At 31.7% G+C, this 13,480-nt stretch overlaps 2 protein-coding genes across 2 annotated transcripts in view; both read left to right on the forward strand.

The window, feature by feature from the left end:
• LOC142341797 (uncharacterized) overlaps positions 1-13,480 on the forward strand; it is a 444,522-nt gene that overhangs the window by 120,014 nt on the left and 311,028 nt on the right. The gene's annotated exons all lie outside the window — the stretch shown is intronic.
• On the forward strand, positions 1,139-12,888 carry LOC142341074 (uncharacterized). Its single transcript, XM_075391935.1, has 2 exons — positions 1,139-1,211; positions 12,390-12,888. The coding sequence occupies exon 2, from the start codon at positions 12,429-12,431 to the stop codon at positions 12,756-12,758; it is 330 nt and encodes a 109-aa protein (XP_075248050.1). The 5' UTR covers positions 1,139-1,211; positions 12,390-12,428; the 3' UTR covers positions 12,759-12,888.

A 13,480-nucleotide genomic window follows, 5' to 3' on the forward strand; every position in this document is an offset into this window, starting at 1 on the left:
AAGCCAACTTGACGAGTAATTGTTGAGCTTGCGCAAGATAACATCAAACGAACACTAATTACGAGCAAACTAAAAATTCACTTTCTAAGTAGTTTCATAGTCACTGAAACCAATATATGCGATGTGAATCCACTAACTAGTTTTTATAACAAATTCCAAAACCAATAAAATCTGCCAATATTGACGTCTTTAATTAGCAGGAACTCAAAGGACAACGAACACGACCAAAACTGATGCAACCACTAATTTTTCATAGTAAAAAGTAGTGTTATAAAAATAAAACCAATGGCTATCAAATGAGGACAATAATTGTTTTTCTTTATGCACCATTAGTAAGCAAATCTTTTTTTTCTTAAAATTGAATATTAGGACAAGAAGAAGAATATCAAATGAGGGCAAAAATTTAATCTTTGAATAATTGGTGTTGAAATACTTTTGTTTTACCTCATTAGAAAGCACATAGGACTTGTTGCTAATGGAGTTAAATGACAAGGCATCAAAATATAAACAAACATGTGCGAAACTTAAAAATTTGCGGAAATTTTTTGAAAACAGAGAGCAAAGAGTGAAAAATTGTTAGCCGCCCTTTGACGCCTGAAGTCGGTGTTGAAATTTCGCACGTGCTATTTTTTTTAATGGTAACGCGCTATATAACAACATATAATTTGCAACTGAGGGCGTAAGAAACACTGGGCGGGAGCTCATCATAAAGGGTTCTTCGTAAAGAGCATATTGAGATATTCCTTGTACTTTATCATGGCTAATTGTTTATTCATTTATTGCAATACTTTCATTCAATTTTTGCTGAAATAGCCATTTTTCTGTTCAAAAGATGAAAAATTGTCAGTAGAAATTATCATTTAAACACTTTTCGGAAATGCTCAAATTAGAAAATGGACACTAAAGATATTATAATTATATTATTTATCTGCCAAAAATATACGACCAAATGAAATGTAAAAACATTTTTTCATCCGAATCACATCTGAACAATGTATAGTATATTAACATCATCTTAAACGTTTTGAAAAATAGATTAAGAGATCACAACGAAATCAGCATTAATAATAAGTAAATTTCGCGTTTCTTTCGCCTCAATTTAAATTGCGTAGAAATTCTTTGAATATAAATAACATCATTATCAGGTTGGTTCGTCAGAATTTATCACGCATTTGCGGAGGAAGTTCTATGAAAAATTGACCGAAAATCCGGTAAGTTGTTTTTGTTTTGATCAATTAAGTTGTCGCTTTTCAGATGAAGAAAAATTTGATATAGTGGAAGACAAAATTGTGATTATTTTGTCTATCTTCTCTAGAACTTCCCGTTATAAGAAAGTTGAAAAATCGAACTGACGTCAGACAAAAATTGCCATAATTGGTCAGTCATTTCCGTGCAAAGCAACAAATCAGGTCGTCATAAATTGATGAGACGCAAGAAATCATTTTCAGTGGAATTTAAACATATTCGAGAGCGGCCGAGGTGCAAGCTAGACAGGTAACATTTTCCAAGCTCGTTTTCGTGACCTTGAAAACAAAATTTTGTGATTTCTAAATCAGCATTTTTTCTTTAACGTAGAATAAGATAATGAATAGTCAGGCATATGAATGGCTTACAGTGAATTACAGCTCTTAATTAAACAAATAATTCGAAAATTTTTTTGCAAGATTTGTAAAAGACTTTATAACAGATCACAATTCTGAATGTAATATGAAGGATCCATTTCTATCCAGAATGGGTACCAAACTCTTTTTTGTGCATTTTGCCCTCTGGATTTTAGTTACAAAACTATAACTATACATTTTGTATGTCAAGGTTGCATGACAAATAATGTATAGGAAAACCAAGTCAAGTTGTCAGCAATTGCAAAATTATTGTTCCAAACTTACAAATTTATTTGGTGGTTAGGATCTTTATACTGGCCCTTCTTTTTTGTTAACGCAATGTTGGATGAGTGACATCTTTTGCGAAAAGCTACAAAAGTGATGTGTTTAAAGAGCACTTAAAATGGAAAATTACTGAGAACTCAGTAATTTTTCGTCAATGAGTAATAGCTGTTTTGCAAAAAAGAACTTTCAAAATTTTTTTCTGTCGAAAAAAAAATTTTTTTTTGAAAAAAAATCTAAAAATTACCTTCAGTTATATTTTGAGGAGTCAAAGACATAGAAGAATGGCATCCTCAAAAAACTTTTTAAAATTCATAAATTAATTAAGAAAAGTTTCCTTACTAGAGAGAATTTAAGACCCAAAATGTTTTTGAAGTTTATAACGTTTCCAACTTTTTAATTGCTCTCGAATGAGAAGCAATTATTGTAAATGTGTGTGTCTTTTTTATGCAAATGTTTTCAGCTTGACTGTTTTCAGTTTTTCTTCTAGAATATTCTTTGAATTCTCAATTGACCTTTTCACGCACTTCTTCTTGATTATTGAGTGTTTTCAATTGCTCTCACTCCCAAATGAAGTTTTTCTAACAGAAGTTAAACAAAACCGATTGTTGATGACTCGATGACAGGTCCATGATAGCCGAGTGGTTAACACCTTGCCTGGTTTTCAACACCCATAAAGAAAAATTTATCGGGGCTTCAGCCCCTGAATTAAATTGCGCCGCCTATCATTCGAGAGCAATTTTTCCGACGTCAGTCGGATTATGTTTCTGTACGATTTCAGGTCGCATATTATCCAATGACATTTTTATCTTGCTAAAGCCGTTCAATGTTTCTAAACAGTTTCTCGTATCGCCTGTTAGATATTTTGTAAAATTTTTTAACCCATTTTTTAAGACTAAAAAATGACGAAAACATAAGTAGAAGAAAATGAAATGGTTTTAAAAACTTTTTAAGTTTTAAAAAAAATTAAGAAGAGCAAGTATTTGGATGCTCATTGAAAACTCACTCAATCGAAAATACATTCCTTAGTTTGATTGCTTTTCCAACAAAATTTGAAAAAAAAAACTTGTAATGTCTTTTTTTCTAATGATCCGCTCTGAAAGAACTCCACTGAAAAATGTACAAATTCACCATCTTAGCTAAACAGTGACACAAAAACAGTGACATTCGGCAAACACAAACGGTGACATTTGGCTAAACAGTGACATTTAGCAAACAAAAAAAGTTAAATATTGACTCATTCTTTACTATAGTAGATTTTGGTTTGAAGATTTCATTTCATATCTGAGGGTTTCAACATCTTCGACACCACATGTTTGCAAGAACGATACGAATAATGATGGCCTCTTTGGCTCTCCAATGCGGCATAATTAACGGTTCAATAGTTTTAACTCAGATTTTACTTGGTACTACTTGTATTTTTTTTAAAAAAAAAATCTTTTTTTAATAGCGTGTTTGTTGTTTTTTTTTGTTTTTGGTTTTCCTTTTATTTACTTTTACTGTGGAGTACTAAATAAAATAATAAGTAGTTTATTGACATTTATTTGATTGATTCGACTCTGAATAATTCGACTTCGAATAATTTAACTTTGCTTTTATAAAACTTATATTTTAAAAAACTTCGGTGATTTTCTGAGCAAAGACGGTGTTGTTTTGCTCATCTGTCACCTTTGTATTTGGTTACAGCAATGGCAGATCAAACCAAATTCTTAAAGCAACAGTTTGACTCTATTTTGTTGTTTCAATTTGTTGCTAATGATTTGTGTTCTATAACAGCATTTGAAATCGGTGACTTTTTAGTCCCACCCCTGCGTTTTTTTTTTCAAAATTTTTCCAGTTCGCAGTTATCTATTAAATAAATTTATCGTAGATTTCCAATCAGACATGATTGATACTATTTCAATCCTCATCTGTTTTGTCAAAAGTTTATTTAATTTGCGACCATTAGTTTCAAGTGATTTTTTTCGTTCACATGATTGCTTTTTTTGTTGTTTTGTTACTCAGTCTCGATAATGACAGGTTGCAATGACTCTCTCATCTACTGAACATTGGAGTTGTTGAATTTAATGTTTTGTGGACTTGGACACTATTTAATTCGAAGTAGCTCTGTTAACTTCGAATGTTGCCTTTATGTTCTTACTTTGGTTATTTTGTCCGTTAATTGTTTTTAGAAACTTTATTATTTTTTTGCGAAGGCACGAGTTTTACAATGTTTCTAAAAATTATTTGTGTGTCTCAACTGGTGTCTATTTGTGGTTTTTCAACGAATTTTTTAAATTAGATTTTAGCTAAATTGTCAAAGAGAGAGAGAGAGAGAGAGAGAGAGAGAGATTTAGCTTTTTCGTATAAATACAATAAAGCAAAGGATGATCAACGGGGACATCAGGTTCCTCTTTTCAGATCACCCTCTCAAAGTGTTGTCTTTTGACTCTCATTCGATTTGTACAAAGTTTTTATTTCCTGCCCAGAACCCCACATTTCGCAAGCTTAATTAGGTAGGGTATTGTTATTGGATTCAAAGATTTTTCAGATCAGTTTTTCCTTAAAAAATGGGAATTTTTTTCGGATTATATTAGTTTATTCATTTTCATAAAAGTATTGGCATATGCTATATCTGCTATCAAAAGTAGCTCATTTGAAAAATTTCGTACTCAGATGATTAGTTCGTTCAGTTTTTTTTTGGATTGTTAATCTGGAATTTCCGTGATTTGTTTTTGCCTTTGATGGGTTGAAACAATATTTGCGAAATCACATTATCAGTATCACTCGGGTAGCTTTAGAAGCGTGCGAAACAATTGAAGGCTTGTTTTTCTTTGTATATTTCTTTTTTGATAGGGCTAACTAGCAAATCGGTTGGTCCACGTTTATCCAATAATATACATATCATTATCTGAAGAGAAATCCTGTTCTTGAATTGAGCAAAATTGTTTGAAAAATTTTAATAATAATAATAATAATAATAATAATAATAATAATAATAATAATAATAATAATAATAATAATAATAATAATAATAATAATAATAATAATAATAATAATAATAATAATAATAATAATAATAATAGTAGTAATAAATTGCAACAAAGAAATTTGATATTTCTAATACACATACTTTGAGCAGAAATGCACATCATGGGGCCTTTTCTTAAATTTTACTCTTTCAAAATGGAAAGAAATCACAAAAAACGCAAAAATGAAATATGAATTAGCAGATTGCAGAACAGTTTATTCACAGATTTCTGCACCTTTTGCAGTAGTTGGTCTTCATGAAACACAAAATTTGATAACAATCAATTCCAATTTTTATAATTGATAATGACATACATCCTCAAAATACATCTTCAAAACTTTTGAAAGGCGAATGAAAGCATTGCCCCACTTTTCTCTCCCATTTCTTGAACTAGTTCCATTTGCATGTTGGAAAGTTATTTGTTGATAGGAAAATGAAACTTCTTGAAATTTTGATGGTCCTAATGTTTTTCAATATTATTTTACTTTAACACTTTTGTTGCGAAAAGGGAATCAAAAGTGGAACGGAAGACGATCAATCATACTGAGTAAAATTTTAAACTGCCCGTGGGCAATTTACTATTCAAAAATTTTAAATTAAAATTTTGGGTAACGTTATTCTAACCGTTTATTTCTTGCTTCTTTTTTCCATCATTTCATCGACCAAAAATGTGAAGGTCAAGTAAATCTCATACTTGCGGCAATTATAATTTTACAATTGCCATACTTGCTCCAATTATGAATTTTTAATTGTCATACTTGCGAGACAATTATGATTTTTTATTTCACAGACTGGCGTCAAAAATAGCCAAAAGGTCAAAAATAGCCGGAAAAACGTCAAAAAAGCCTGAAAAAGATGTCAAAAATAGCCAAAAATACAGAGTTTGACTTGCTAGGCTAATTGGATTTGCTTTTAAATGTTGAAGTTGCTACACTATTCGACGACTCTCTCTAACCCCGAATATCTATTTGATCAAGGGTACATAGCCACAACATTCTAAATTGACGCAATGAGGTTGAAAATGAGGAGCGATAACAAATCAATTATTGGTAATCGATTTCTAGCACAAAAAACCAGAAAAATAATATTAAAAAAATGAGATGAAAATTTTACATCGCGCTAAAAATTAGCTTTTGAAATGTCATATATTTCCCAGCAACAGAGGCGAATGAAGAAGTAGTTTAAGGAAAAGAAATGATTAACTTTGTTAATAATACTTGTAGATACTCAATTGAACTAAATTGAGTTTATGTTTTTTTGCATGCAACAATAGCAGCTTAGAGAACAAAGTGTAATTTTAGTGAAAACAAAGCCATCTGTGCGGGATCTGTATTTGTTCCGACTCATCCTGGTGGGGGAAGACCTACATGCTCAACTGTTTTTTTTTGTTCAATCAATCTTGGCAGATCGATATATTCATCGTAGAGAGTTGTGAACTGTATAATTAGCAAGCCAATCCAACGTAGAATATAGATTTCAAAAACGATTTCTACGGAGCTATCAAGGCTTACAGTTTTGTGAACATTTAACAGATTTCAGGTGTTTTCGTTAAAAATTTCTGTTTTTTTGCTCAAATGTGTTAACGAAGTTTAGCTGTATTGCAGTGTTCTCAATTTTTTAAGATCCAAAGTATTTGGGTTGCATTGAGATAATCTTTTTACGGGCTATTCACAATCTTTTCGGGTTTTTCACGTTAAAGAGCAGGCAAGTTATTTGGTTCAAAACGAAACAAATACTTTCTGAGTTTATCACTTTTTATTTGTATCAAACATTATCAAACTTTTCAGTTTTATTAGCTTTGTTGTTTTTTATTACGAGAATTCACGAGTTTGCTCTCGAAAAATCATTCAATTTTCTGCTAGTGTTTTCAGTGACTTATATGCTGTTCATTTTGATAAAAACTTAGTGAAGTGTTGAATTTTGCTAGTATTTGTTGAAGTTAGTGTTGTCTGATCCCTCAACCTCTTTAATGACAGATTTCATCCTTAGCTAAAGACACATACGGGAATCTAATTGGTCGCTGCAGTTTATAGCAGTGTATCATATGATTTTGACACAATTTTCAAAAAGAGGAAAGATGATTTTCTGGTCATTTATGTTCTGTTTTTCTTCTGCTCTTTTTGCTCAATCTCAATGGCAACAAAGTTTTTAGGTTTTTTTGTACAGGATAGTTTTGGTCTGTTTGTTGGCTCCTACTTTTAACTATTAAATTTTTGACCGTTTGTTTTCACAATGTTAAAGGGATTTTGTGCATTGTGTCTCTTTTTTAGCCCTATCGTCCCTTTTCAGCCAAAAGAATTGCCGATATCTACTCTGGTGATATATACTCTGGTTAGGAAAGATCTAATGCAGTTACGAGGTTCGCTGAAATTAACGTCGCTAGCTCTCAAAGATATTCTGCTACCACATTAATCAAGTTTGCTTTCGTTTTGTTTTGTCATTGCCTATCACAAGGTTGTTGTATTGTGTACCCATTCTAAAGATGCATAGAGTCATTTTTTCCAAAAATTGTTGTTTTTCTTTAGGGATTCTTAAAACACTTAATCTTCAAAAAAAACTGTTTTTAACTTTTTTTGTCTATTTATGCGCCTATAGGGTCAGGGGCTTCGTTGACTTAGTTTGATATTGCACTAAAAATATTGATTCTTGGGTCATAATATAGTTCAACAAATTCTGTAGAAATATTAGTTGTCGGGCCATTAGTTATTTCTGTTCTTTGGTTTGTAATTCTAGACTTTTCATGCTTTGGTTTTTGTCTTCAAGATGTATATGAGAAGAATCTGGAATAAAAAAATTTCTGGTTCTTTTCCATTATAACTCTATCATTATCCAAAGTTTAGCAAACATTTTTGGTTTATCGACTTTTTCGTCAAATTACATTTTAGTTGACACTTTGAACGATTACTTTTTTTAGGTGTCAATCAGCTAAGTAAAGGCTAGTTTTAATTTGACGTGGTTTTTGCCACGGAAAAAAATCGAACTGTTCTTGGCGTTTTTTAGAAAACAAATGTTCGCCCCTTTTTTGTTTCTTTTATGTTAATTACTGGACTGTCCCCGCGGTGGAAAGAATGCAATTTTTTTATTTATTAACCAATTTTAGTTTTGCGAGCAAACGAGGCCCGATGAACATATATACTCCATATTCAGTTAAAAACTCATGCTTTTTTGACTTCAACACTGTGCTTGCTTAAATTTGTTTATGAAATTTTGATTTCTTTATTTTTTGTTATTTTGTAATTATATGATTTCCATTGGCGCCATATGCAGCTACAAGTATGGAGCTGCATTTTTATCAGTTCAACATTGATAGGGACAATTTCTGAAATATGTAATTTAAAATGATCATTACTTTCTAACCAAATTTAAAAAGGTTTGTTGGCAGAAAGTCCGGTATTTTATTAATTAGATATTAGATGAATGAATATTTGGTTTTAAGAGACCAAAGCCTAATCTAATGTTAACTATTCGAAGAGAATAAATCTTAGGTGAGCGTCATCGCTCCACAAAGTGCCCCTTCACATGAAGTTTTTTTCTCTTACTATAGACCTGATTCGACCAGTGTAGTTTGCTTTTGTTAGCGAAATTGATCAATCTGAATCTGAAGTTCTGGTTGAAATAGTTGCAACTCTGTTCCCCAAAAGGATAACAAATGGTTGATTTTACCTGAAATAAAAAACTTAAAATGTCTGACTTTTCATCAAAAAAGAGTTTCTCGTTTCAACAGTAACTTTTACTTACATTTTGCCATGAACTTTCATTTCATTTTCTGTGGTTGCAAAAAAAGTGTCTGGCTCAGCAAAAGATTTTTCAGCTATTTTGAATTGGTCGACTGAATTCTTCGTCATCATTTATGTTCCGACCCACTTTAGTTGGTAGGAACTATACGCTCAAACGGGTTTTATGTTCAGCCAATTTCCAGTGGTATCATTAGAAAGTTGTCATTGATATCATTAGAAAGCTTATCAGTTGTACAATATCATTTTAATAGGATTTTTGAATTTCGCTTTTTACGAAGAGCTTCAGTGGTTTGAAATTTTGTGAATGTTAGGCTCACTTCCGTTGTTTTGTTCACGTTTTGCGTAACTTTTGCAGCCTGCTCGAAAGTTTCATTCTGTTTTGCTTAAAATTAATACAATTACTGACAGTCTCATTCGTTTTAAATTTGAAGATAAAAGAGAGTTGCAGAGTCGTTTGAACCAATTCTTTTAGCTAAATTTTGATGTTTCAGTTTTCGTAAAAAATAGCACCAATTATGCTTCTCTAACATTCTTTCCGGTTGTGCAGATATCAAAAATGCTGGCACGATGTTTACAATGATAAAAGTTTTTACCTCCTCTTCTTATGAAATCGTTCTCGGACTTTCGCTAATTTTAGGCTTTTATCTAATAATTATAGGCTTTTATTAACATCTTCTTTTTTATATTAGGAGTTTTTTTTTGCCAAGTCATTTATTGCACAATCATTTGGAACACTGATCTTTTTTGACAGCACCGTTGTGACAGCAAGACCAGTTTTAGTCTCACCGTCGATTTGTGAATTTTTTAGTTGTGCTTGTAGTCATTGCTAATTTTTAGTGTTTTTTAACCCCAGTAATGACATGTTCAATAGTATGTTGACAAGTTTATGTGTTTTACTTGAAATCACTCGTAAAAACGGCTGTTTCTACGAGTTATTTTAAAAAAAAAATTGCGTTAAAAAATTTTTTTTCTTTTTTTCAGATTTGCTATCTTTGTCACCTTATTGCTCTGTTTCAGCAAACGCAGTGGTCGCGTTTTTTTTTCAAGTGAGAAAAAATAGCATTAATTGCTGTTTTATTATTTGATGAACGGATTTTGGCTCTGGAATTAAGTTTCTTTTTTCAAAATGTTTGCTGATTTCTGAACATTTCCATTATTGAGGTTTTTTTGCTGTCTTGTTCGATTATCACATTACTGAATTGTCACAAATCACACTATTGGCGTCAGGAGAAGCCGCAAATGTATTTTTTTTGCTCAATTGTTTTAGTAAAAAGGTTATTATGATTTTAAAACATTCGGCACCGTTTTATCTAGATAACTGATTATTCGTGATTTGTGGCTGTATTTGTTCTTTTGTATTCCGAAAATATTCTGGATAGTAGTCAGTGGTTTCCTATGGAGGTATAAATGAGCTTAGGTATGTCTTCTTTTTAACTTTGCCTTTCTTTTTGCTGTCTCCTTGTTAGTTATTCTCAATGGAGCCAGGTCCTATATCTTTTCTCGTAGAAAAAAAGTAAATTTGTTATGTTAAGTAAATTAGGTATGATCTGATGCTATTTGTACTCTGTTATGTATCTTTTTTTTAAAAAAAAGTAGATACTGGTTGAGGTTTGGTCGTTGCTGAGGTTTGTTGTTTTTATTTGATTTTGCTCTGTATTGTCTGCTGTTATCCTTAGTAGCAGGTATCGTCGTCCCTCTAATGAGACAATATTTAATGTTTTTTATTGGGGTTTAATGTGACTTTTGAAATGGATACATCAATTGTCTCTAATATTTTTGTTTCGAATTTTTTTCTAGGAATTTTTCTATCTCTTCATCATTTGGTGGACAATTAGGTCAAAAATGTGGTCGAGTGGGCTCAGAGCAATATGTGCAAACGCACATTACCGAGCCTCATGTATATAATAGTAATTATTTTTTATTGGGTTGTTTTCCCCCAAGATGGAACAGATAAAAGACATGAAATTGTAGAAAATTGTTAATGGTGCTTTTATTTTACATTGATTGAAAAAAAAGAATTCATCGTGAGAATCATTTGTTCGCACTTTCCGTCAGTGCGACTTATTGCGTGATTTTTCAGTAATTTTAATTATATCCAAGAAAGCTGCACAAATTGCACCTTCAAATGTTGTCTAATTTTGTTTTTCATTGCGAAAGAACCATAAATCATTTCAATGTTTTTTTTCTATTTTTTCTGATGTATAATTGAAACTTTTGCTGAAGTTTGTTGAAAAGCAAGGTTTGTGTGACAAAAAGTAGTTGAGGTGCACAAATTTAAAAACAGTTTGCTTCTATTTGCTCTGCTTCTGAATGCAAAAGCAGAGATGAAAATGCTTACATGTCCATGTTTTTGGTATATAAGCGCCGAACATAAAAAACCGGTATTTTTTTCCGACTAATGATATCATAAGCAAAGGCAGTCAGATTATTGCCAAAAGAAAGATATTTTTGACAAATCAAAAACTTGACTTGGTTGACATATTAGACTTTTTGGCTGACATGCATAAATGACAGATTCGCAGTTTTTGAAGAGGAATGCGCTTCATTATACTAAAGAGGTAGTGAAAGATGATATCGCTGATTGGTGGCAAGTTCGTCAGCTTTGTTTCTGAGTAATTATACTTATTAATGGCAGATTTTTCGTCAGTCAGATTCTCATTAGATGTTTATGTAGCTCACGAAATTTTCAGAGCTATTTTTTCAGCTCCTTGATCCCAGTTTCACATTTTATTTGAAACTAAGGAATATTTATCCAAATACAACAGGGAACCAATTAAAGGAGTAACTTGATAAGACTTGATGGTTTAAGTGGTCGCTACTTAAAAAGGTTACAAGTCAGCGGTTTGTGCAGCTTTCGTTCAATGCTTGATGAAATTGACTTACGCAATTGAATCCCCCATTTAAAATCCCAAAAGTTGAAAAATCCTTCTCAAAGTTGCCAGTAAAAGTTTACCTGAGCAAAAGAATTGGGAAAAACAAATAGCAATGAACTTATTAGTCCAGATTATCGATTTTACGTCACATGTGTATAAAATCCTTTGCACTCTTTAGGATTATTTTGTAAATCAATCAATTATACTTATAGAATATCATTGTAGCGCAATGGCACGCAGTAGAGCTTTTGATTCATAGATACACTGAAAAAGAACGGTTCATTTTATTCAATTGTTCTTACGAATGACCATTTTCACCCGCTTTGTTTTTATTAACACATGGTTTCAAAAACAAATTCAATTTTAAGAGGTAACAGTGAAATTGATTGAACCTTTCCTAATTTGCATATGTCTAAATTTCGGTTGCTTTTATCTTTTTGCAGTCCTTCACCTATCACTTTCATCCACTTGATTCTACGAGATTTAGGAAAAATTGCAATCAAATAGTAATAGAGCTAAACTGCGCGATCAAGATAACTCAAATTAACATTACCTGTTTTGTTTTCTTTTGGCTGATCTCATTTTATTACTTCCGAAGGTAAATTGAAAGTAGAAAAAAAACAGTTCAGACAAAGTAGGTTTTTATTTATTTTATTTTTAGTTTACGCGAATGGAAGCGATCACTTCACCTTTTTGATTTCGAAATATATTCAAACTGTTGTTATTAACCGATAGCAATGATAACGTCTGCGAGCAGAAGATTGCTTTATTTTCAATTCTAAGTTTTGAAAATTATTAAGTCTTGCCAAGCTGGGAAATTTATACTTCGCCAACTTTGATTGTTATAAGAAAAAAACGTTTATAAACAGGGTTTTGTACTTTTTAGACCACTGCCAGAACCAATCAGCACAACAGATTTGTGACCATGTATCAAAATCACTTCGGCCGTTTCTTTATTTCGCTTCTCATTACCCTCACATTCGAGTCAATTGTCGCCAAAACCGAGCTCTCCGCCCAAGCAATACCTACTCATGATCGAAAGGATTCAAAATTCTCGAGTTATTTACCTCCGAACTTGAAATCTGGGGACCTTGAGGACAGAAACAATCCTGTTAAACTTTTTGGCAATTTGGACCAGCATTTTATGTCAACGTGGAAGGATGACAGTCCGGTTCAACTTATCATGGAACCCCGGTCAAACTATGATGCAGCCCGACGGGTTGAGAAGCGACCCAGAGCATTTCATTGGGGTTAAAAGAGACAATTTTTTAGTATATCTATCTCTATATGCGTGTTAAAAATAGAATCAGTGAAATTCTATATTCTGCATATATGGCTCTGATTTATACACTGCTATGAATGTGTGAACAAAAACGTTTGAATTGCACCTTTTAAAGTGTAAGATAATGCAGGTCTATCGATAACAAACAATGCTAAGAACAATGACTGAAACGTTTTTAATCTGTAAACATCCCGTGTTGAATTTTTTAAACCAAAAGATTTAAGATTAAGGGGGTAATCGGGGGATATTTAGCAAATTCACCTCAGAACTCTTTCTATTTTGCGACGCAATGCGGGTAATGCAAGAGCGTGGATAAGGGGGTAGTTGGGGGATTAAATGGTGCAAGAGTAGGGGCCTGTTGGGGATGAAACGATGCAAGAAGAAGGGGGCAGTGGGGGTAAAAATGCGAAAGTAGAGAAGTAGGGGAAACGAATGATGCAGGAGTAAGGAATATTAGCATGTTAAAGTTTTTTTTAATATCTTAAATATTTGTATAAATAAATATATGTATGTATTTATAAATATAAATATATATATATATATATATATATATATATATTTATTTATTTTTATTTATACAAATATATATATTATATATATATGTATATATATATATATATATATATATATTATATATATATATACAAATATATATATATATATATATATATATATATATATGTAATAGTTTTCTT

This window comes from Convolutriloba macropyga, chromosome 6 (assembly GCF_964194025.1).
Source record: "Convolutriloba macropyga chromosome 6, txConMacr16.3, whole genome shotgun sequence".
In the NCBI taxonomy this organism is placed as follows: Eukaryota; Metazoa; Xenacoelomorpha; order Acoela; family Convolutidae; genus Convolutriloba; species Convolutriloba macropyga.

Bases quoted from the DNA above. Each gene is read 5' to 3' on its own strand.
- LOC142341074 (XM_075391935.1), top strand. From the start codon at position 12,429: ATGTATCAAAATCACTTCGGCCGTTTCTTTATTTCGCTTCTCATTACC.